At 46.6% G+C, this 23,733-nt stretch overlaps 4 protein-coding genes across 5 annotated transcripts in view; 1 reads left to right on the forward strand and 3 right to left on the reverse strand.

Moving 5' to 3' along the window:
• dytn (dystrotelin) overlaps positions 1-2,233 on the forward strand; it is a 3,773-nt gene extending 1,540 nt beyond the window's left edge. For both annotated transcript variants that reach the window (XM_013911360.1, XM_005735004.2), the window contains exons 7-12: positions 256-389; positions 466-625; positions 714-760; positions 890-1,031; positions 1,114-1,543; positions 1,806-2,233. In XM_013911360.1, coding sequence (XP_013766814.1) covers positions 256-389; positions 466-625; positions 714-760; positions 890-1,031; positions 1,114-1,543; positions 1,806-1,930 — 1,038 coding nt within the window. In that variant the 3' untranslated portion in view covers positions 1,931-2,233. The remainder of the gene's footprint in view (positions 1-255; positions 390-465; positions 626-713; positions 761-889; positions 1,032-1,113; positions 1,544-1,805) is intronic.
• A 280-nt stretch (positions 2,234-2,513) lies between these two features.
• zdbf2 (zinc finger, DBF-type containing 2) lies at positions 2,514-16,675 on the reverse strand. The gene is made up of 11 exons (XM_005735006.2): positions 16,476-16,675; positions 13,482-13,670; positions 13,278-13,312; positions 13,134-13,164; positions 12,952-13,048; positions 12,720-12,871; positions 5,592-6,132; positions 5,400-5,516; positions 4,979-5,325; positions 3,409-3,571; positions 2,514-3,337 (listed from the first exon to the last, which is right to left on the reverse strand). Exons 3-11 carry the CDS (start codon positions 13,297-13,299, stop codon positions 2,549-2,551), a joined length of 2,259 nt encoding a protein of 752 aa, XP_005735063.1. The 5' UTR covers positions 13,300-13,312; positions 13,482-13,670; positions 16,476-16,675; the 3' UTR covers positions 2,514-2,548.
• A 1,062-nt stretch (positions 16,676-17,737) lies between these two features.
• eef1b2 (eukaryotic translation elongation factor 1 beta 2) lies at positions 17,738-20,834 on the reverse strand. The gene is made up of 7 exons (XM_005735007.2): positions 20,666-20,834; positions 20,182-20,304; positions 19,975-20,107; positions 19,838-19,904; positions 19,539-19,664; positions 17,972-18,039; positions 17,738-17,844 (listed from the first exon to the last, which is right to left on the reverse strand). The coding sequence occupies exons 1-7, from the start codon at positions 20,743-20,745 to the stop codon at positions 17,758-17,760; spliced, it is 684 nt and encodes a 227-aa protein (XP_005735064.1). The 5' UTR covers positions 20,746-20,834; the 3' UTR covers positions 17,738-17,757.
• A 981-nt stretch (positions 20,835-21,815) lies between these two features.
• The window catches only part of LOC102211976 (stromelysin-1-like), a 3,854-nt gene continuing 1,936 nt past the window's right edge, over positions 21,816-23,733 (reverse strand). The window contains 1 exon segment of the mRNA XM_013911339.1: positions 21,816-21,853. Coding sequence (XP_013766793.1) covers positions 21,816-21,853 — 38 coding nt within the window.

Consider the following 23,733-nt stretch of genomic DNA (forward strand, 5'->3'; position numbering starts at 1 on the left):
CAGGGAACAGAACAGGTATCAGGAAGCACAGGGAACAGAACAGGTATCAGGGGGCACAGGTAAGAACTCATTTAACAGTACAGGTAAGAGGAACAGGTGACAGGAAACAAAGGTAACAGGAGTAATAGGTGAAAGCCTGACAGGTAAGAGGACGCAGAGAGGAAGCGAGGGGTAAATCCCCACAGGTGCACATGGAGGGGTAACGCTTGTAGAAGACGTAATAACCTGTTCAGTTCAGTTGTCATTCTATACCAGCCCACCTGGAGAGAGTCTCTAACCTCGTTGGTGCGCAGTGCTCATCACGCCTTGCTGCCACGGCGACACACTCAGAGAGAAGCTAATTGGAAGAGGGTCCTAATGTGGGAGGAGCCAAGCGAGACGGAGAACAGGTGTGAAAATAACACTTTCATAATACGACACCCCTCGTTAGGTATCTTATTATAATTACATTTCTTTTCCCCTCAGAGCACCACCTGCTTCTGATGCCTCAACACGATTGGCTGGCTCGTCTCACAGCCCCTCCTCTGAGAGGGGTGTTTCACATGCCACCTCAGAGGCTCCTCCTCCTCACTGCTCTTCTTCGTGTAAATCTCTGCAGACGAATGAGGACACGTCCAGTCAGCAGGTGACGTGATGAACTCACTGTGTACTGTGATGTCATAAAAATTATGTAATAGCAACAGTCATGTGACTGTGTGTGTTTGGCGTTGAAGACAGTGGCGTTGCTGACAGACGTGAAGAACCTACAGAGGGACCGATGGTGAGAACAAAGAAAAACAGAGCCAGATGGTTTTATCAGCCTCGTGTTTATGTTTGTTTGTTTCTTTTTATCTTGTTTTGTTTTAGTTTGCTACCTTATGTTGTTTGTTTGTTTGTTTTTCCCCATCAGGCTGTTGGAGCAGGAGCTCCAAACGTTTCGGCTCACTGTCCAATCCGAGCAGGGCATCCTGGAGGAAAGGTGCTCTGAGATGGAAGTTACTGTGGAAACATTGACGCGGTACAATGCTCAACTGCAGGGCATGCTCACACAGGTGAGTGGATGTGGGCGGAGTGATTGGCTGATGACTGCTGAGGTGCCTTCTATTAGTTGTAGCTGAAAATGTTGTTCTTCAGGCTCTGAACAAGATGGAGGCTCAACAACACGCCAGCAACATGCCAAACAGTGCCAACACGGAGAACACAGAAAGAGGAACCATCACGCCAACTTCTGACACTCTGAAAAGCACAGAAGAAGAAACAGAGGAGGAAGAGGAGATAGAGGATGAGTGGAGCCAGGAAGAACTTCAAACTCAAACATCTCCCACAATCCACCAGGGCTCACCTCCCTCACCTGATGGAGACTGTGAGGAGTCTGCAGGTCGCATGTCTCCACATAATCCAGTAGAGCTACAGCATGGCCCTGAGGAGGCGGAGCTACAAGGAGAACGAAACAGTCTGTCTGAAGAAGAGGAGGAACATGGGCCACGTAGTTCAGAGACGCTGCTGCAGGGGACTGTAGAACGACTGAAGGCTGCGCTGGAAACACACAGGTGGACTCAGACAGGTGAGGCACAGACAGGTGACTGAGACTGCAGAAGGAAACGGAAATGACTGCCTGAGGTCAGACTCACCTATCAGGTGAGCACACACCTGACAGTCAGTACCTGTAACAGTCAGTGCATCATTTACACCTGCTGCATATCCTTTCCAGCTCAGTCTCTTTGCCAAGCCAGTTAGCACAAGTCCTTTCTTCTTCATCTCTTTGATAACTTTGTCCTTCAAACACTAAAATTAATGTTACATCATGTTTCTAACTCTGTGTCCAGGTGAGAGGGCGAGGGCGGAGCTTCTGCAGGCTGCTGAGCAGGTGGGAGACTTGATGCTCCACCTGGTCGACGCTATGGAAACAAACTCACCAGCTGATTCGTCCAGCTTAGAAAACTTTATTTAAAGATTAAATAAATGCACAGATACAAAAAGTATCAAAGTTCACCTGTAGAAAAGTTACCAAAACATAACGTGTTTCTATGGAGACGTGAAGCTGCCAGGATCATCATCAAGTCGTCATGTTTCATGTGATGTTTTACAAACATGAATTTAAATAAAACATGAAATTTCTTTTGTCATATTTTTTTAACATTTCATCCGAATTTTGTTTACACACAATAAATAAAATCCATTCATAATTTTTATTCCAATGCTTCCCAAATAAAACTTTAAAATAATTAAATTAAAACAATAAAAGCTCTTCAAAATGGACAGATTAAACTTTATATTTAGATTTTTAACTTTAAAAATTAACATTTTAAAACAATCAGATTTGAAAACATAATTATGGCCAAAACAAACCTGGCATTTAAAACACACCTGGACAGGCAAGTCGTACTACAAACACAGTAAAAATGATAAATGGATTCAGTTTTCATTTTAAAATTGGCACCAGCAGGCTTCCATACACTTCTAACAGCCTAATTAAAGGCTACATTATCCAAGAATAACTGATCAATAACCCATCAATAACCAGCACCATCAGGTTTCATGAAAAATAAGACTTCATTTTGAAAATCAGCTATCGCCGCGACCTGCGGCCCCTCCTCCGGCGTGATGACAGTAAGGGGGCGGGGCCTGCAGAGATTGGGGGTTTCCTGCCAGGTCCAGCCCGGCGCAGCCCCTCCCTCCTTGGGTGAAGGGGTGTGGCCTGACCCCTGGTTTGTATCTGGGAGGGTGGAGGGAGTGCCCTCTCCCTTCTAGCCCCTCTTCTGCTCTCTGACAGCCTGTTGAGGGGCGGAGCCTGAGTTATGTCGGACTGAGCAGAGTCCCTGCTTAGCGTGCTTAGCAAAAGGCTGCTGCTGTGACCTTTGACCTCTGTGGGTGTTCTATCGGTGTTCAGGTCCGGGCTCAGACTCCTGAACAGCTGACGAACACAGGGCGGCGGTGGCCCAGAGGGGGTGGAGCCTCTGCGCCACAGGAGGCCTCTGGGTGGGTTCTTGAGGATACGGTTGGAGGCGGGGTCGTAGAACCGGACAGGAAGTCGTTTGTATTTGACCTTTAACCCCTGCTGCTCCAGCGGGCGCCGTTTCTTTCTGCAGCGTTTGTGGGTGGAGCCTATCGCTGACATGCGGTTGGGGGCGGAGCCTGATGGGGAGGAGAGTAGGTAGACCAGCGAAGTGCGTGGCTGTACAGGTGTGATGATGCTGGAGTACGACGAAGGGAGAGAACGCCACGTTGGCACAGGTGTCCTCTCAGCTGCCTCTGGATTGGCTTGTGGGTAGTCGATGGGTGGGGCCTCAGGGGATAGCTGATGCACGGCGGGAACGACCAATCGGACTGTCTGAGTGCTGTGACTGACCTTCACCACCTGCAGGAACAGTGCAGATGAGACCTTGTTCTTTTGCAGGAACTGACAGCGCTCTAAGTCACATGACTCACCTGACACCTTGATGCCAGTCTGAAGCTCCGCCTCCTTCCCCTCCTTCTTCTCATATACACATAGTCCCCCTCGTCTGGGTCCTGCAGGGGTAGCATACCTGCATCTGGCTCCACCTCCTCGGGTTCAGCATCCCCCTTCATTTTCTGGCTCCGCCTACCATACCTGAGTTTGATGACATCAGCAGAGAGAGTCATGGGTGTGATTTACGACCTGAACATGGATTACCCGCAGAATAAAAACCTCATTTTAGTGGAAAAGTTGCGTGACAGCGACCACTTCAGCTCTTATACCTGAAGTATCTTAATCCAGGACATCTTTAACCAGGATGTTATTGGCTACTTTTACTACCTAACTCAAACTGCAAACTTAAGGAGACTCAGGCAGGTCTCTAGACTAACGTTTTGCCATGGCTGCACTGGTGCACCTAACAACAAAAGTAACAAAAGTTACGTGCACACAAATTTTTCAACCACATCGCTTAACGCCGCAGCTTTACATGTTCACTTTGTTTTTAACTGCTGTCCATACAGACAATGTTGATTTGTAAGTGATTAACTAACAATCTTGTCAACACAAAGTTCTTTATTTGGAGCAAATTTCTACAAGAAAGATAAGTTACCGTATTTTTCAGACCATAAGGTGCACGGGTTTATAAGGCGCATTAAGCGAAACCAAACAGTCAGATAAGTCTTTAATAAACTTTACTCAACTCATTCTTCTTGCTTCCTCTACTTCTGTATTATTGATTCATTAATGTTGAATTCTCTCTCAGCTGCTCTATTCCTGCGTGACTGATAAGAGTTTGAAATCCATGTCGTTAGCATGTCTCTTAACAGGAGCCATTTTGGGGTCCTTATACACACACAATACGGTAATATTATGCTGAAGCACAGTGCGTATCACTACACGAGGCTCCTGACTGTGGTAGCAGCTGTGCTCCAACAATCTATCAAGCGGTGCGGCTTCATAGCTTACCAAAGAGATGCTGAACCATTTTCACAGATCTTTGAGCGCCGTGTACATAAAATCGTTTTGTGGTCAGTAAGCACAACCAGAATTCATACATAAGGCACACTTTTGAGGAAATTAAAGGATTTTAAGTGTGCTTTATAGTCCTAAAAATACGGTGCAGAAAAAGTTCTTGTGCTTAAAGTGCTTCACTGAGCTGAAATTTAAACTTAAAATATCTTAAGATATATAAAATTAAAAGAAAGTCAAAATTAAGTGCCTCAAAGGTTTTGAACTGAACATCTCAATATCTGAACACCTTACCTTGTGCATGGGCACCTGAGAGGTCCCGACCTTGACTATCTCTGATTGGTTTGGACCACGATATGGGCATAATGTTGTCTGTTGTTGGCCACACAGAGACTTTCAGAGTTGCGGAGACTTTTTTTTTTTTACTTGAACCTAGGATTTTTTTTTGTCGCACCTTTGAGAAATTAGGTCGCATTTGCAACCAAACTGGTCGCACTCTAGAGCCCTGTCAGGTAAGCTCAACTACCTTTATGTAAGCTCAGCTGACTTCTTGTTTCCTGTGGATTGTAATATTGGCAGGTTCTGGCTCACCTGGCGAGGGACTCTGTGTCGAAGTAGCAGATGAAGCGCCCACGCCTGAACTGTCTCACCAGCCTCTCCACCTTCTCCTCGTCCTCCTGCTGGATCTGGGTCCAGGTCTTCCCCCTGAAGGATTCTGGGATACGCTCCGGGGCGGGCCTCACCTCCTCGATGGGTAGGGTCCAGAACCCCTCCTCCGTCCTGTCACCCGGCCCGTGGAGGGCAAAGTGCAGCTGCTGTGAGTACACTCTATCTTCCACGTCCACCTGCGTGTCCATCAGATGGCAGAGGTCCCGCCCCTCCGCCTGACTCACCTGCGCAGGTGAGTCACTGAGAGTTCGCGCTCGTTGCAAAACCACCTGCAAGGTGACATCAGTGATCAGTGTCTGCGCTTGTCAGGACACGCCCAATTCTTCCCTGGACCCACAGGTACCTGCACAGGCGAGTCCCAGTCTTCACTCTGTGTTTCCATGGAAACAGGGAGGCTTAGCTGGAAGCTGTCTGTATCAGCTTGGCAGGAAATGGCGCCATAACAGCACCTTTGAATCACCTGCGGGTGGAACAGAGAGACTTGTTGACAGGAAGTCCACCTGGGAACCATCAGTGTACTGGAACAGGAACTAACCTCCTCGATGGTCTGGTCCAGAGGGTCCGTGTGGCCTGAGGAGAATGCATCCTCTCTGTGGGCCTCCCTCCTCTCCCTCTGCCAGGTGAGCCAGGGCCTCTCACCTGGACCAGGCCTGTGGTCTGTGGGGGTCAGGTGGGGTCGGGGGCCATGGCCTGGACCTCCAGGGCGCTGCGAGGAGGACGAGGACTCACTGGTTTTCCTCCTGTTCGTCTTCCTATGGGCTTTCCTATGGACAGGGGGCGGAGTCTCCAACTGAGAGGCCGGCGCTCTGCGGTAAGGAGAGTGGGTGTGATCAATGATGCCTTCGTCCTGCTCTCTTATAGGTACAGACAGCCTCTCCTGGCCCACTCTGTCGCCTGACTGGCTGCAGGCATCATCTTCTTCCATCGGACGGGCTGGGTGACAGGAAGCGTCATCAGAGCTGGGCAGGCATTCCCGGGTACCTTGAGACTGGCTGTCGTCGGACAAACAGACTTCATCGAGCTCCGCTTTTGGCAATGGGGGGGTGGAAACTGATGGGAGGTCAGTGTGAGACGGCCTGAGGCGGACAAACAATTGGACAGGTAAATAAACAGGTTTGTTTGAGTTGTCAGAGGTCTGCGCTATGAAACCCTGAAGCTACCTGTCCTATCCAGGTAACTTCAGGGGTGACTGTGGATTTACAATGAAGGTAGTTCACTTATTACTGGGGTGTCTACCTCCTAAGTCTTGTGTGATTAGCTGTCTCAGGGTGCAGACTGTTGTAAACTCTAACTTCCAGGGATCCATAAGAAACAGGATTTATTAAGTTTCATGTAGCTAGAGGTTAGCAGGGAGTTAAAAGAAGTCCCATAAATGAAGACAGAAAACTAAACAGCAGTGACGTTTGTAGGGTGACTGAAGGTGGACCTTCAGTCACCCCCAACTCCCCCCAGTTTTTAGATGTGTCCGTGATCCAACACAGCTGATTCAAATGGCTGAATTACCTCCTCAACATGTCTTGCAGTTCTCCAGAGGCCTGGTAATGAACTAATCATTTGATTCAGCTGTGTAGACCCAGGGTGGGATCTAAAACCTGCAGGACACCGGCCCTCAAGGTATATTGGTGTTCTACCTACAGAGCTATGGTAATATAAACACATTAGCACAGTGAAGCTGGACGACACAGCTAACTTTCCCCCCTCAATAAAAGTTTATGTGAGAGTTCCTGATGGGCAAATGCAAATGAAAAGATACTGAGAACAGCCCAAACTTCATCTGAGATCATCCATCAGCAACATGAGGTTAGTCACTGTGTGGTCTGTCCTGATGCTCAGCTTCATGTACACGTTCAAATCTTTGTTAGCCTCAGAGTGACTCTTTTCTCATCCACTAGAACAGGGGTCGGCAACCCTAGGCACGCGTGCCAACTGTGGCACGCGAAGGGTTAACTGATGGCACAGCCATAGCTGGACTGGCCATTGGTGACCCGATGATTATTTTTTAATTTTTTTTTGTAACGGTATAAACAATGAAAGGTGGTGGATTGGCCAGATGCTGGCCGGTGTGTAAAAATAACTCAGTTGTTTGGTGGTGGCATCGCGGAGCTTCCACAGATTCAGTAAAATTAACAAGTGGTGGAGGCCAGCACGTGGATGAGGGCGATCGGAGGCAGGACGAGGAGAGCCCCAAGGCGGCCGCCGGTGTTCCAGATCAACTGGCGTTTAGATCAACTGGCGTTTAGATCAACTGGCGTTGGTCGAACAGATGTGTGGCAGACTTGCGTTTCAGGAGCTGCTACCTACAGACCAGCAAAAAAACGCCAAATGTGTCATCTGTGACACTTGTGAGGTTGTCTCAAACACACTCAGTCAGTCTTGATGCTGTTGAACAACAAAATGTTTAAAAATGTGGCGAGTTTACCTGGTGATATCCTCATGCGCGACGCGATCGCGAAAACAGCAAACAAGTAACACCACGCCGATGTCGTTCACAGGACAGCAAGAGTAAACGATCGGGAGACTCTAGTCGTCGCTATCGTTCCCCTCGCACGTTTTATTTCTCCGGTTTCAGCGTTTTTGCTTCACAACTAAAGCGAGCTGTTTACTTTGTGTGCACCAACATGGACTCGAATCAACCAGCGCCACCTCTGGCCAAGTGCCACAGCCTACAGCCATATCAACATGTGACACACATCTGCACCACGTTTGAATTCGTGTCATGCACAACACATTTGTACCGTTCAATTGTCTCTGTTTGTGCGTCATGCAAATAAACCTTTGAAATGAATGAAATGATATCATGTTTGTATTATCAGCATACATTTGTACAAAATGCCAAATTATATACACAAAGTCATAAGAATCACCACCCTTGTTCATCATGATATCAATACTTTTGCCCATCAGAAAAATGTCGTGAACAAATACATGACACACTAATATTTCACCAGCGTCAGGTGAACTGACCTTCAGGTAAGAAGTTATGACCTGCAGTCTATCTGGTCAGATATAAACCAAGTTCAGGTGGAGTTTATTTTCCTTATACTGACTTTTTACAGTCAGTTACAATAACTCGTACTGCTACCAGCTAGCATGACGGAGTTTCTATACAGCTGGGTGGGTGCTATGATGTTACTGATGTTGAACTTTATTTAATTTCATAAGGTTAGTTAGTAGAGTTGCCAACCGTCCCGTAAAAAGACGGAATCCTCCCGCAAAATATTACGCGTTTCATGTTGAGCTGAGAGGGGACGCAGTTTGTCCCGGACTTCAGCTAGAATGAAAAAAGACACAAAGGTGGAGTTATTCTGTCTTTGCTGCACAGCTGCCTCTTCAGCTGTATCCCAATTCAGGGTCTGCAGCCTTAAAGGCCGCATTTTAAGGCTGATTACGTCACAGCGACACGACGAAGGCTGTCCCAATTCAAAGGCTGCTCGAAATGCAGCCCTCAAATGCGTCCTTCAGTTCCCTGAATTTTAAGGATGTGGCGGTGTAGACTTCGTGGCCCAACATATCCCAGAATGCATAGCGCGGCGGTGAGTGTGGATAATTTTGCCGAAAATAAACGGCGGATGAGGGGCGCCCGAAGAGTAAACTTTAAGTAAGTGCTGAATATGACGTCACTTCTTTATGTGCAAATGTTTAATAACGAAGAACATTAAACATTCCTGTTGGCCACGTGTTGGCAAAGTTATGTGATATGACGTTTGTACTAACTTGGTTTTAAAGCCTTTACTTTAAAATATACGCCGTTCAATAGCTGAGATTAATCTTACAGAGAATGATCAAAGCTCATGTAGAAACAAACAAATGAACAAAAGATTTTCTCCTTCATTTCTGTCAAACACAGCTGTATGACACGTTTCCAGCTGTTAGTATCATGGTTGCTAGGCAACCTGGGCAGCGCGACGGAGGCTAGACCGTCACCATTTCACAAGCCTCGCACTTCCGGCCTTAGCGGTCTTTGAGTACGCGGCCCTTGAGGATCGTTAAGGCTGCAGACCCTGAACTGGGATACAGCCTTCTCCTCTCATTCTCTCTCCTGTTGCTACTTTAATCATGAAACTGATCAATGATCAGCTGATCGGCTTTTCTCTCTTGTTTGTTTATCGCCCACTTTGTGCCAGAAAGAGGAAACCAGCGGATGTCGCGCTAAACAACAGCAGCACGTTTCAGCTTGATCAGCTGTTGTTAGAATTTATTTAATATTAATTTCTAGTATCAGCTGATGTTTGCTGGAGCCACAGCTGTAAAGCTGCTGGTCATGATGTCGGTTTGGATGTGTGGTGAGAGGGAAACCAGATGAAACCAGGAGATGTCCTTACTGAACCATCAGAGCTGAACAGGTGATGGAGAAACAGGTTTACCTTTTAGGTGACATGAATGAGTTGAAGTTATGAACTGTTTCTGAGAGACAAATAACACCAGGATCCTTTTCTAAGTAGCTGACAGCTGGTAACTGTGCAGGGGCGGGTCTAGCAAAGTGTTGCCAGGGGGGCAGGTAGGGCATTAACAGGGAAAGGGGGGCACAAAGAAATACTTCCTTATTCTCATTTAAAATGTCTGGTTGTTATTAAATAATTATCTGAAGCTTACAACCAAAGTTTTTATCTGATGTAAAATGTATAGAAATCATACATATACCAACAAGACTGTACATCACTGTCACCACAGCGTTTGTTTTCATTCAAAGGCTTTATGGCTTTAATACCTGGTGGGCCGGTCTTTAGTCAAAATGCCCGGGCTGCTAAAAATAACTTACTGGTGAGAGGGACGTTGTTAGCTTTCCACATTCTGACATTTCAAAAGCTTCAGGAGCTTTCTGCTCAGCACAGCATCAGCACCACGGAGATACATGGATACATCCGTAGACTTGAGACACAATGCATTTTTGGGACTTTCAGGTGTTTGGACCAATGTTTTATTTTCTGATCAAACCAGAAATCTTTAATGAGCAGCTGGATTTGTCTCACGATAACTGGCTGAGGTAATGCCAGTTAATGCAACATCGAAGCAGCTGGAATCCACAGCTGTGCGTGTTCATGGAGCTGCATGTTCACCTGCTGGACATCACTACCTGACCAGTTTAACTGTCTTCAGAACATTGCAGAGGCCTTATTGACAGTATTTGGCTCTACATATCTGTGTGAGCAGATTTTCTCTCACATGAGTGTCCTCAGGTAGCCTCTGAATGCTGGACACTCAGAGACCTGTGCCTGGGAGACCAGAGATCACACTAACATGTGTGTCTCTGTATTAACAGACATGCCATATTGGCTTAGTTTTCTTATCATTCTTGTGAGGAGACCATATATAGCATTTGTATTTTCTGTTGTACAGTCCATTTGCTGTTATGGAGTTCTTGTTATGGATAAAAAGTGTCTTTTTTGTTTCAAAATAGCTGATAACTATTCGCTGATAGCTGCCAACATCTGCGAACAAAAATAATTCTATAAAGTGGTTCTACAGGGTGGGCCATTTATATGGATACACCGTAATAACATGGGAATGGTTGGTGATATTAAAGTCCTGTTTCTGGCACATTAGTATATGTGAGGGGGCAAACTCCTCAAGATGGGTGGTGACCATGGTGGCCATTTAGAAGTCGGCCATCAATGGCGTGTTATGTTACGTTACGTTGAAACCAAGCACACCATTGTTTTTCTTGTGACATTACCAATAAGTCTGATGTGTCACATGGCCCTCTTCCTATCCGGTTGTTCAGTGATGACGTGACGAATCCTACTTCCGGGTCTAAAGTAGTCTGCGTTTAATATGGCTTTTGTGTTGTTAACATGTTTAATGTTATGTATTTTCTTCTATTTGATCTCAAAAAGCTCCTAAAACAGTCAGTGATCACTGTTGACCTCCCTCGGCTTTTATTACCGCTAATCATTTATTTAAGCTCAGTTTTTAAAACCTTAGGATGTAACTACAGCCCAGCCCATGCAGCAGTATATGAATGACTAACCTCGTATTGTGGATGGATTATCTCAGTTGTTCTCCTGGCTGAAGTTTGGTCCTTTTACAGCATCCTGCCATGCGATTACATTTGTTTCTGACCACCGAGAAAACTCACGTTAACTTTTATCGAGTGGAAAAAAAAGTAAGCTTGTTTATATTATGCTAACATAGCTATGTCGCTAGCGGTCACGTAGCACATCATTATATACCAGCTAGCCAAACTTCAGTAACCCTACAAACGTCACTGCTGTTTAGTTTTCTGTCTTCATTTATGTTGGAAGTGATAACAGAGCTGTACGTTTTAATTTGTTTCCAAAACCCCGCAGTCAGGACATGCTATATTGTATTTAGATAGAAGCTAGCGAGCTAACTCCCTGCTAACTTCTAACTCCGTTAAATGTCATAAATTCCATTTTCATGGATGCCTGGATGTTAAACTCAATTGTTACACCTGGTAGAGCAGAACGCTGATCATTTTATTAAAGATGAAAGACTTTAGACAGTTTTTCAACTCTCAGTAATGCCATAGTGATCGTTTGATATATGGAACTGCAGCGGAGTTTAGACCCAGACACGACTAGTGACGTCAGACTGAACAACCGGATTGAAAAAACAAAAGTTGTATCCACGATGGCCGACTTCTAAATGGCCACCATGGTCACCACCCATCTTGAGGAGTTTGCCCCCCTCACATATACTAATGTGCCACAAACAGGACTTTAATATCACCAACCATTCCCATGTTGTTACGGTGTATCCGTATAAATGGCCCACCCTGTATATAGTGTGTAACTGTTAATATAGAGCGTTATTAAGTTGATTGCTAATGCAATCATATGGCACACTGACCTCTGAGGAAATTTTAAATGGCACTCGCCATCAGAAAGGTTGCCTACCCCTGCGCTAGAATATTTGGTGTCTGGCAAACCAGTCACAAAGCTCTGGCCACTGTTACCAGGGTCCCATGTTACCAGGGTAACAGCGGACAGATGATAAAAGGAGAGGAGAGGGAAGGTGAGACTGAAAATACAGAAAAACAAACATATTTCAGTCATCCAAGAGAGATCCCATATACCACATAATAACCACAGTGAGTTTCTACTACTGGAGCCACTGTGGAGTTTTTCCCTCCGTTTACCTCAGCTGTCTATGTGAGAAGCCCCCACCTTTATTTACTCTGGAACAGGCTGAAAACGATGTGAGTCAGAGAAGCTCACTGCTGACAGCGATACTGAGGCTATCCTGAAATTTTCCGTGGGTAAGTGTTTTGCTCACTTAATCCCGTTAGCTGTTTTTAGTTTGCATTAATGAATTTGTCTTTGAAGTAGATCTAAGTTTGTTGGACAAAGTTGTAGGATGTGAGGAAGTAATCAAACTGAGGGAAAGCGTAATTTTTAGGACACTCGAGCCTAACAGGAGGTGGCCTAATGTTAGCTTATAACAGCTCTTTTTGTTTAGCCGGCTCGCTGTCACGGAGACAGGACGGTCACATGTCTAATCAGCTGACAGTGACAGTACTGGTGTGCAATCATAGACATTAATTCTCAGAATATTTCACTGGTAGGGTTTTAATCCTCTGATAGTGTCATGTTTGTAGCAGGTGACACTCACGGGGATCGTGTTCTGTCACATGGTGCCAGCTCCGCCCCTTTCATGTGAACACACAGGTTAAGACTGTCACAGGTGCATCTATGTGGGTTACCTGGGGTCGTCGTAGCGATGTGGGTGGTGCTGCAGAACGTCCTCGAGGAAGCGCTCCAGCAGAGTCAGTCTGTTTCTGCCGCTTGCTGAGGTGGACCCTGAGCCTCTGGAGGACGCCCGGACTGAATCCAGGTGTCTGAGACTGGACAGGTGCTGGAAAAGACACACAACGTGATCAGAGAGTCACATGACCTAAGGGCACGTTCAGGTTCTCCTGTGACGTGTGTGCATACCTGGTCCAGGTTCCTGTACAGGACTCTGCAGTAACCACAGTAACCCTGTCTGCTGGGCTGACACCTGGATGGGCCAGGCTGAGGCTCCGCCCACATCCTGTCACACAAACAACACATGTGACCACACCTATCTCACCTATCTCTGATACAGAAGCTGAACGCTCCTGCACAGGTACACTCACCTGCTGGTAGGCTCAGCCTTCCTCTGGTCATCTGAAAGAAACACACAGTGTGAGACAGATATCACCTGTGTGTGTGTGTGTGTGTGTGTGTGTGTGTGTGTGTGTGTGTGTGTGTGTGTGTGTGTGTGTGTGTGTGTGTTCTACCTTCATCAGAAGAGTCGGACATCCTGACTGGAGATCTGGAAACAAACAGGTGAGAGTCACACCTGTAGCTGTCAGCACACACGCAGGTAGATAGATAGATAGATGGCGGCGTGTACAGGCGCAGCGGCGTCAGAGTGGAAGTTGTGTGTGTTTGTGAGGGACTATGTGAAACATCTGGTGTGTGTGTCTGGTTTCAGTACTCACCTGGAGGACGTGCAGTCAGTGACCTCTCTCTCCAGTCACAGTGCTCCATGCTGTAACCAGTGGTAAGGTGAGTGTGTCCATGAGCCTGGAGCTACAAACGGGAAGTGATTGATTATGGGTCAGAAGTCAGCGGAACACACTGGCCTGTCTGATCATGAGACAGGAAGCCTCTGATTGGTCCAGGTAAACCTGCAGCACAGACAGTCCATTATGCAGCCAGGTTGAAAACACCTGAGGGTGCTTATTTATCGCATCATACACACTCACAGCTCAGTAATGTGACTGGCTGTGTGAGGACGGGGCTTGTACAGCCCTAGTGAGGGTTTGTGATGTCACAGCTCACAGGTAATATGGCTGTTGAGTTGGAATTATTAAGGTTAAAGGTCACAGAGCCTGAAACAGCTGTTTCTTAACTGTGAACACTTCTAACAGCTGCCAACAGGACAGCCCACCTGAGCTTCACGGGCCAATAGGAACACTGGTAAACCCGCCCCCTTGCAGAATGACGTACTCCCATTGGCTGTTATTCTCTGTCACTCACTTTGGTCAGCCTGGTGTGGGCGGGGCCAGCAGCTGTTTGATTTAAAGTTAAGGAAGCATACCGTTGGCACGGGAACCATCTGACTGCACATATACAGTCAGACACACACACCAACACAGCATCAGCACCAGGGACTTACCTGGCTGCGTCACCATGGTACATGATCAGAACACCTGGTTGGGATCAGGTGATGTTCAGATTACGATCGCCTGCTGAGTCACAGCTGATCCCTGATAACTGATCATTAACGTTAACAGACGTCTTTCAGTAGAATGTCAGAGGCTCTTCACGAAGCTCTATTCATCTGCTCAGAGACGTACCTGAGGAGGCCTTTGACTCCTGCCTCGTGGTCACATGACCTGTTACACATAGGGATGGGTACCGGTGTCCGTTCTGACATAAACGGTAGTGACCAGACCGAAAAGCAGCGCACATTTCGGTGATTTTTTTCCCTGAGCTGTGATACGCTTTAGATTCTAGCCAATCATTTTACGTTTCCGAGGATAGTGGGTGGGGCCAGGTACGTACGTTCTTTTAGAGCAGAGCTACAGATTAAAAATGCCCAAGGTGAAGCGGTCAAAAGTCTGGCTGTACTTCACAGCAACAGATGCAAACTCAGCAGCCTGCAACAAGTGCTTTAAGCTGATACTGTGATACTGTCAAAGGAGGTAACACCTCGAATCTGATGAAACACCTGGCGACGCAAAGCGTTTTTTTTTAAAGCCGAGAAATGCGCCGTATTTGATAGCTTGCTGCGAGACCTCACACCGAGCACATCTACTGCGGGTGTGGTGCCTGTTATCGGAGTTAGCAACATCCCCCAAAAACCCGAAGAGGAGAGTCCTGGCCCCTAGCCCTGCCAGTGTAGCAGAAATGATGAGGATGATGATGGCAGCAGCCGTTCTTTTCTGCGTGAGTAGCTTAAAGTTGTTCGTGTGTAATTTATGTTGAGTTGGCTAACCACATTATTACATTAATGCATGTAAGGTGAACTAGCAAACACCCTCGTAGTTACATGCGGCTGTCTTCTTGTTTGATGGCAGATACTCCCTTCACCCTGGCCAAAAAGGCTAAAATGACCAAAGAAAAAGTGGAAAACAGCTGAACATGAGAGGTTTTTGGACAAAGTTTGTTTTTTCCATTGTTTAAGCACTGCTTCCAGCCAAGAGTGATACCATATATTCCCTATAGCTGCATAAAAGGCTAGCATTGTTATCTTTTTACAAAAAAACAGCTGAACATGAGAGGTTTTGGACCAATTTTGTGTTCTCCATTCTTTAAGCACCGGTTTGAGCACCGTTTAAGCACCGGCACCATTTCAAAAGTACCGGTTTGGCACCGATATCGGATAAAACCTAAACGATACCCATCCCTAGTTACACACCATGTCAGCGGGGAGGAGTCCCATACATGAGCATATGTGAGTGCAGTACAGGCGATGCTGTGCTGTGATTGGTGTTTGAGTGCAGGTGTGTCTGCTAATAAAATGATTCATATGTAAATTAAACAGCCTCCTGTGTGACCTCCACTTACGCAGAGCTGCTTTACTGACTGAAGGACCGCTGCTTCAGGTTAACCCAGTGTTTAACCGGCATGCTTACATTCAATTCAATTTTATTTATATAGGGCCAAATCACAACAAAAGTCACCTCAAGGCGCTTCATAGAGAAAGGGGCAGGGCTACATCTTCTTACCAATCTAATTGTGATGTTCAGAGTTTCAGGTCAGCTGACCTTGTCACTGATTCTTTGATTTCCAGATGTTTTCAGTGAGACTTACTGATTTCATATGAACCACTGACTGAAGCTTAGACTGAGCGTCTCACTGTCACACCGCTGTGTTACTGAAACTGTTTATTATGTTGTGTGTAGATCTTTATCACCATCTGATGAAATCTCTGGTGTCTCTCATAGGGATCATTTTCTGTGGAAGATTCACATGACCCATGAAACACCTGTGATTGGTTCAACACTGCCAGCTCCACTGCTTTTATGTGACCGGCGGTTAACGCAGTGTGTTTATAACCAGCTCCCGTTTCCATGGTAACTCTGAATAAACAAGCAATTATGTCAGTTATTTGTTTGTAAACAAAAGGCGCCTTCGACTGACCACTCACAGCCCTGCTCTCCCTGCGCTCTGATTGGCTACTGTCGCCTGAACCGAGCTCTAATTGGTTGATTCTGACTGAAACTAACTAGCCGCGTGCTAACCTCCCCTCTTAAGCCTGGCTGGTTAAACTCACGCTAACCCCGACTTAAACCGGACTCGCGGTAACCATGACGACGCCGCTCGTCATGCTGCCGGTGACGTGGCTTTACCCTCACGGCAGCTGTTAGCATTAGCACCTGGCTATGCGGTAGCATGGTTAGCCCGCTAGGTCAGGCCGAAAGAGCAGCTGAGTGGCTGTCTGCGGGCTCGGTGCATTCACGTCAGGGCGGACAGAAACCGTTTACCTTCCGCTGTTTGTTGTTCTTCTTGCTTTTGTTCAGTTTCCACAGATTTAAAAGTGCTCCGCCGTCGCGCGTTGCTACCCCCCTCTGTTTAAGTTCCGGTCCGACTCTTCTTCCACGGATCCATTCGCTGCAACACAACGGGGGCGTGCCGCCGCCAGCAGGCCGCACGGAGAAGTGCAGCCTCTACAGCCCGGGTTCCAGGGTTTAAAAAATAAAAGTTACTTGTTTCTGTCCTCCAATCACAGCTCAAGTTGCACATTACATCATGAGCTTGGGATGAACATCACTCTGCACAGACTAATACAATGATTGATGAACTAGCTCAGGTGATGAAGCAGACTTTAATTGAATCCACTGAAGAGGATGCGTCAACTGAGTGTGCCCTAAATAAAGTTTGAGCTGACTAAGGCTATGTTCACACTGCAGGTCTGAATGCTCAATTCCGATTTTTTTTTGTCTGCTTGTTCACACTACAAATAAAATGCGACAGCAAACGCGCACTAGTGTGAACGCTCAAAGCGGCCGCATGCGCAAAAGAAGACGTCACACACACACAACGTGCTCTGTTTAGACCCAGAGCAAATAGTATTGTTTGACTGATGGCCTTAATATAAAGACTTTGGACTTTACGTTTCCCAATTTTTGCTTGAAGTTATTTTGTTATTTTCATAATAATGTAGATAACCTAATAATGATCCTTATTGCCGTTTTAGAGGAGCGCTGCTTCAAAGGATAGCTGCAGATTTCTGTCAGAATCTGCAGATTATACAGAACAAAGAAAATGTTCACGTTTCTCCAACGTTGTCTTCCCAACAGTTTCACTGACATCTACACTGGATGGCCAGGAAGCGTTGGCGATGTGTTCTCGGGCGCTGATAATTTGTGTCTGTCTTGTGTCAGTGACGTAAGACTGATATAATGCAACATGACCGTTCAAACAGTAGTCACTTTCTAAAACATTGGATATGTATCGGATTCAGTACCACATACGAAAGGGACCCAGATCGGATTTGTGCTGTTCACACTGTCATACCATGGTCTGATATGGGTCGCATAGGGTCAAAAATAAAATAAAATCGGATTTGATGCGCTTTCGCCTGCAGTGTGAACGTAGCCTTAGTGGTTTAATCTTAGGCTTACTTGCACCTGAGTTAGGATCACCTTTGAGTTTACCTGAAAGCACCCCTGAGCTCTACCTGCTCAGTGCTACAGGTCCCTTAACCACAGGTGTGAGTGTGTGTACAGGTGAGTCAGACACAGTGTATGGTGCAGAGCTTTTATTTCAGATTTTATTGAATGCAGCGACGTCCATCGACTGTACGAAGTCCTCGAACTCCGTGATCTTCTCCTCCAGGATGTCAGTGCCCACCTGAGACAGGTGACATCACACAGGTGAGCTCACACACAGGTAACAGCATTTACTGCTGCAGGTGTGTCACAGGTGATCTAATCAACCTGACAGACACCTGATCAACAAGCAGTAACAGGCCACTCACCTTGTCATCCTCCACCACACAGTTGATCTGCAACTTCTTGATGCCGTAACCCACGGGAACCAGTTTGGCTGCAGGACAGATTAAGCAAAGTTATCGATCAGTGACTACAAGCTGCAGCCATCGGGTTATTGGTCAGTGATCAGAAGCTCTCAGATCAATACGAGTCCATCAGTGATCAGCGGAAAGATGGTGAGTTAGATCATCAGTGAGCCTGATCAATATTACACTTACACACACACACACACTCATGTGTCTACAGGAATCACACCCACTCTGATCAATAACCTATTATCAATAAACAGTTCAGAACATCAAAATGAGCCTGTACCAAAAATATTTATCACGATATACATTCAAAAATTTGCAATAACGCTATAAGTGACGATATAATTGACACGAGACAATATACTTTACAACTCCACAACTTTATTAGGGCAAAACAAATAAAAATAAAAACAATGTATTTTCACTTCAACAAGCAGCCGGTTTTTATGTGCATCAAAGTTATATAAATATTTAACAGTGCAAATGCAAATTCTTCGCTGACAGTTTAACCAAAAGGCATTTCCAGTGGAAACTGGCCGACATATCCTCAGCATAACCATGTATAATGTCCACAACACTTAAGAGGTTATACACACACACACACACACACAGTAATATTATGTCAAAGCACAGTACGTATCGCTCCGCTTACGATAGCCGTAATGCTCCGACAATCCATCAAGCGGTGCAACTTTGTAGCTTAGCAAAGTCGTACTGAAACATTTGACAGATTTTCAAGCGCCGTGTACATAAAATAGTTTCGAGGTCAGTAAACACAACCAGAGTTCATACATAAGGCACACGGGATTATAAGGGGCACTGTCGATTTTCAGAAAAATCAAAGGACTGATTTTAAGTGTGCCGTATTTTCCAAACAACATGGTAATAACGACGGCCCGCTAGCATGCGCTACCAAAAATAGTGCTTTGTTGTGTATCTGACGGACGAAAGCTAAACCAGTTCCACACCACTGAGGTTGCAGCATTTTTACAAACCAACTTTCGCCCTTCTCATTCTCAGTCATGCTTTTGGCGCCATGTGCGTATGAAAACAAAGGCACTGTGCATGCGCGTTTTTCCCATATTCTATCGCGATATTTCATTTTCTTTTTGGTGCCCAACATTATACCGGCATTACCGTGAACGGTATGATATGGCCCAACCCTAGCCTGTAATGATATATAATCATTACTTCAGGTGTCACAGGTATACTGATCCACCCAATAACTGATCAGCTCCATTGATCCATCAGTACTCATCTATAATCAATGATCACAGCGTTATCAATGACTGAACTGAGAGAGTACTGATCAGTACCTCACTACTGCTCCGAGTGTTAGACACTACTACTACCACCACATCATCTGGTACAATGATTACTGTAATGCTACTGCAGTGCTACCAGTAGTATTACTCTGTGCAGTACCCACACCAGCCCATCTATCCAAATACTGACTCCAACCCTGTGTGTAATACTTTGACCCCACAGTGGTGTGTGTAGTAGTGTATGCAGTAGTACTCACACTGGCCCCACACCAGCCCGTCCATCTGGATACTGCGTACGCACTCTTCGAGCTTCGCCATGTCAGTCTCATCGTCCCACGGCTTCACGTCCAATAGAATCGAAGACTTGGCGATGACTGCGGGCTCTGCAGGACAGGGGAGTGGTTAGTTACTGTGGAAACTGAGCGAGCCACGAGCCGTGCGAGGGTGGGACTCGTCAGGCAGAAAAGGCGTCCATCAGGCGTCAGCCGAAAGATGGTGATTGGTTAATCATCACAGAGTCTGTATTATGCATTGGCTGCGAGGGGGGCGGACCTACTTTTAGACTTCTTGGCAGCGTAGGCGGCGAGACGTTCCTCCTTCAGCCGGGTCGCCTCAGCATCTTCCTGTCAAACAAAACTCAGGTTAGAGTGACCATGACACTGTAGCGTCATGGTGACATCACCACCTCCTCACCTCCTCATCTGAACCAAACAGGTCGATGTCATCATCGTCCTCGTCTTTGGCTGTGGTGGGGGCGGAGCCTGAGGTGGTGTCGGCCACTCCGAGGGGCCCGTACTGACCCAGGGGCTTCTTCACACCTGGAAGACTAAAACAGGAGGCGGGGCTTAGTTGCTGCCGCCAGCACACCGGTATTCACCCCATGATGTCAGCAGCGCTCACCTGCTCTTCTCGCTCTGGTAGGACCGGATGTGGTTGTACCAGCGAACTGCGTGGTACAGGTCAGCAGGGGGCGGAGCCGAAATAGCTTCGAAGACCGCCACGTCAGCCTGGGAGGGTACGTACCTGAGGAGAGAACACATGACCTTGGTTAGGGGTACTCCAAGAGCAGGTGCAGGACTTCACTCAGTCCACGTGAGTCAGCGCGCAGCCTCGCGGCGCACAGCCGTTAGCTGCATGCGGCTAACGGACTAACAAGCTAACAGCTTGTCACGTCAAACGGAAGTGAATAAAAACGGCATCGGCCCGGACCCTACCCCTCCTTCCAAGACTGGTGCACCTCTCGCGCCAGATTACCGTCCCCTTTCCGGTTTCATTTCTTTAGCGCTTTAATCAAGGCAGCTAACTGTTAGCTCAGCATGGACCCAACATGACGGCTATTTTGGGTCGCAGTTTCTCCCGCTTTACGGCGGTTCCCGGCACTCACCCTTCGATGTAGCTGCGGTCGGACAGGAAGTCATTGAGCACTTTGAGGCCGGAGGCTGACTTCAGGTCACCGAAACCCATGATGAAGAGGAACCGCGAGGATCCGCCGGAGGAGAAAGAAGAGGGAGGAAGAGGAGCGGGGATCCTCTTTATAGGAGGAGACAGACTCCTCCTCAGAGGAGTGCTGGCGCTCCGCCCCGAGGAGGAGGGAGGAGGAGGAAGGCGTTCCCAGTCCAAAACATCTGCTGACAAGAGCCGGAGAGCGCGGGTTCGAGTCCAGCTCAGGACACGTGACAAACGTTAAAGAGCGACCAATGAAGAGGCAGCACGCTCTGTAGCCTTATTTAGTGAATCATTAGAGCAGACCGAGGAGACTGTGGCTTTGGAGCTGTGTAACTAAAGTAATTATTACCGGTATGTATCTACGGTTACTTCATCAGCAGCAGCAACGATCCAGCTCAGCTGCTCCTCTGACTGATGTCAGATCAGTCAGACATGAATAATCGATGGTCCGTTTCATGATGGCGATGTCTCAGTCCTCCTCAGTAACCTGATAAAGTAACTCCTCCTGCAGGTGTTGGGGTGCTTCAGTGTTTCTGCATCTCATCGTGTACCTGAGCTCAGCTAGTCCTGGATCAGCATCAGTATCACATCACCCACAGCTCACCCACAACAGTCAAACCTTCATCTTACATAAACTTCATCCTGCTGTCTGATGTCACAGATAATGTCACTGATGTTGTATATCATCATCTCCATCATCTCCAGCCTGATCTCCAGAGAGAGTAAGATGGACGCTGCTGTCAATGACCATAACATCATCTTCATCAGCAGCAGCGGAATTCACTCAGAGTATTGTTATAAAATCACGCAGATCAGTCTTCACTGTCGCACTTTGATGACATCACACAGCCTGAGACAGGCTATGACAGGCAGGTGAGAGGGAGCAGGTGGTCAGAGTCAGTGACAGATATGAAGCTGAGGTATCGAAATCAGCAGGTCATCAGACTGATGTGACCTCAGTAACGGCTGTGGGGGTTCGAGCGATCCCTGGCAATCCCAAAATGTGACCTCAGTAGAGTGCACACCATCAACTGGCCAGTCAGGGCTAGAAGAACTGCAGGTCTGTTTTACTCAGACCTGCAGTTCTTCTAGTTCTTTTTCTGGATAACAGCAAACACTAGCCTTCCTGCAGGCACGCAATAAGAGCACACTCAGTGAAGATCATCAGTTTTATCCTGTTCAGACATCACACTCCTCTGTAACCGCAGCCATTTTTATTTCAGTTCTACTTGAACTGATCCTAGTACAGTATTTAACTACTGTAAAGTACTACACAATACAATTCTGGTAACAGTAACAGTTCTCAGCTCACTTCCTGTTTCTGAGCCTCTAGTCAGACTCACCTGAAGCATGGCTCAGGACACAACAGGAGATGGTCGGTGCTACACTTTGTACCTGAACAGATGTGCGCACAGCTGGTTTAAACCTCTGATCAGATCACACCTTCTGTTGCTCTAAATGATGAGCTCTTTATAATGACATCACTGACATTAACAAACAACTACAGCGTTTATGTAAAAGCACCGCATTACTTTCCTGTCTCTAAGATAGCTGTGAGTCCTCAAACCGACATATGAAAGCAGATGTTTCTGTCACCTGTCCCAGGGTTACCCACAGGTGTGACTCACACCTGTCCAGCTTCACTTTCATTGGCTGTCTGTGTGGTTCAAACTCAGTGTTTCCATTCAAAGTAAGATCAGCAGCTGCTTGCAGTTTGTTCACAGGTCCAGGAGAGGGCACTCTCATTCCACTCTACATATTGACCAACCTGCTAAAACAAACTTTTATTTATTTCATTAATTTAATTCTGACTGACTCTCTTTCCCATGATGCACCACTACTACCAGTTCTGTGGTTCTTCCATCTGCCAAACCCCACTGTACACTCTCGTTTACCTGTCCAAGTGTGGAGGCAGCAGTAAATACAGATGTTCAGTCAGACCCTCAGTTTAAATAAAGTTTGTGTTACTCTATTCTGATATGAGTATCACCTGAAACGTACAGGTACTGGTTTTGTACTCTAAGTATTTTTGCCCCTTTATTCAAGTAAAGTTGTACTTGTCCCTTAAATACCGTAGTGTGTACCTGTGCCACCTCAGGCTGTAACACACCTAGACATGATGTATTTACCGTAATTGTCGGGCTATAAGCCGCTACTTTTTGCACAAGCTTTGAACCCTGCGGCTTTTAGTCAGGTGCGGCTTTTCTATGGATTGTCCATGATTTTTGTGATATCGTAAGGTGATTTGTTTTGTTTGTTCCGCTGTTGTCCGGCACTACGTTGCCTGGCAGAAGGGCATGTGATCAGACACACAGTATCGGGGTTCAAGAGTGGTATGTTGGTCACATGTCCGTCCGCCAGGCAACATAGTGCCGGACAAGTAGCGCGAAAAACAAACTTCAAAGTAGCGCTACGCGTTCAGCGGGAGGCGTGGATGACGAGCAGCGATAAACTTGCGAAAAGCAAGTTATGCTCAACTCCACTGGTGGATTCTGACAGCGTGGAAAAGTGTGAAAACATCCATGATCACCTACGGATTTCGAAGGGCTGGACTGCTGCATGATGGAGAGGACACTGCCACGGCCCTTCTGAGGGTGTTCGACTCTGACACTGGTTTTGAAAGTGACAACGAAGGAAAGGAGCCGAGAGTGGATGACGAAGCCATCCTGAGCCTGTTCGTTTCCGACACTGGAGAAGAGGACTTTGGTGGTTTTAGTGCGCGGGAAGAAGAGAAAGATGGTGGTGAATGACTGACTTTTCTTCTTGTTAAAGCCGTGTCGCTGCACCTGAGCCTAAAAGGTAGTCCGAATCTATTTTTCTGGTGTGCTGTAGGTTATTGTTATGTACTACATTTGTTACTCATTTATGAAGCACAGTACATGTTTCGTACTTGTAATTACCGCTACTTGTACATATACCTAAAAAGTTATGCAAATATGTACCCATAACTTGTTTTTCAAAATATTAATAAGCAGCTTCCCCGTCCTCTGGCTGAACTCGTACATG

The sequence above is a fragment of the Pundamilia nyererei genome, unplaced genomic scaffold, assembly GCF_000239375.1.
Source record: "Pundamilia nyererei isolate P.nyererei 1_Seehausen unplaced genomic scaffold, PunNye1.0 scaffold00061, whole genome shotgun sequence".
Lineage (NCBI taxonomy): Eukaryota > Metazoa > Chordata > Actinopteri > Cichliformes > Cichlidae > Pundamilia > Pundamilia nyererei.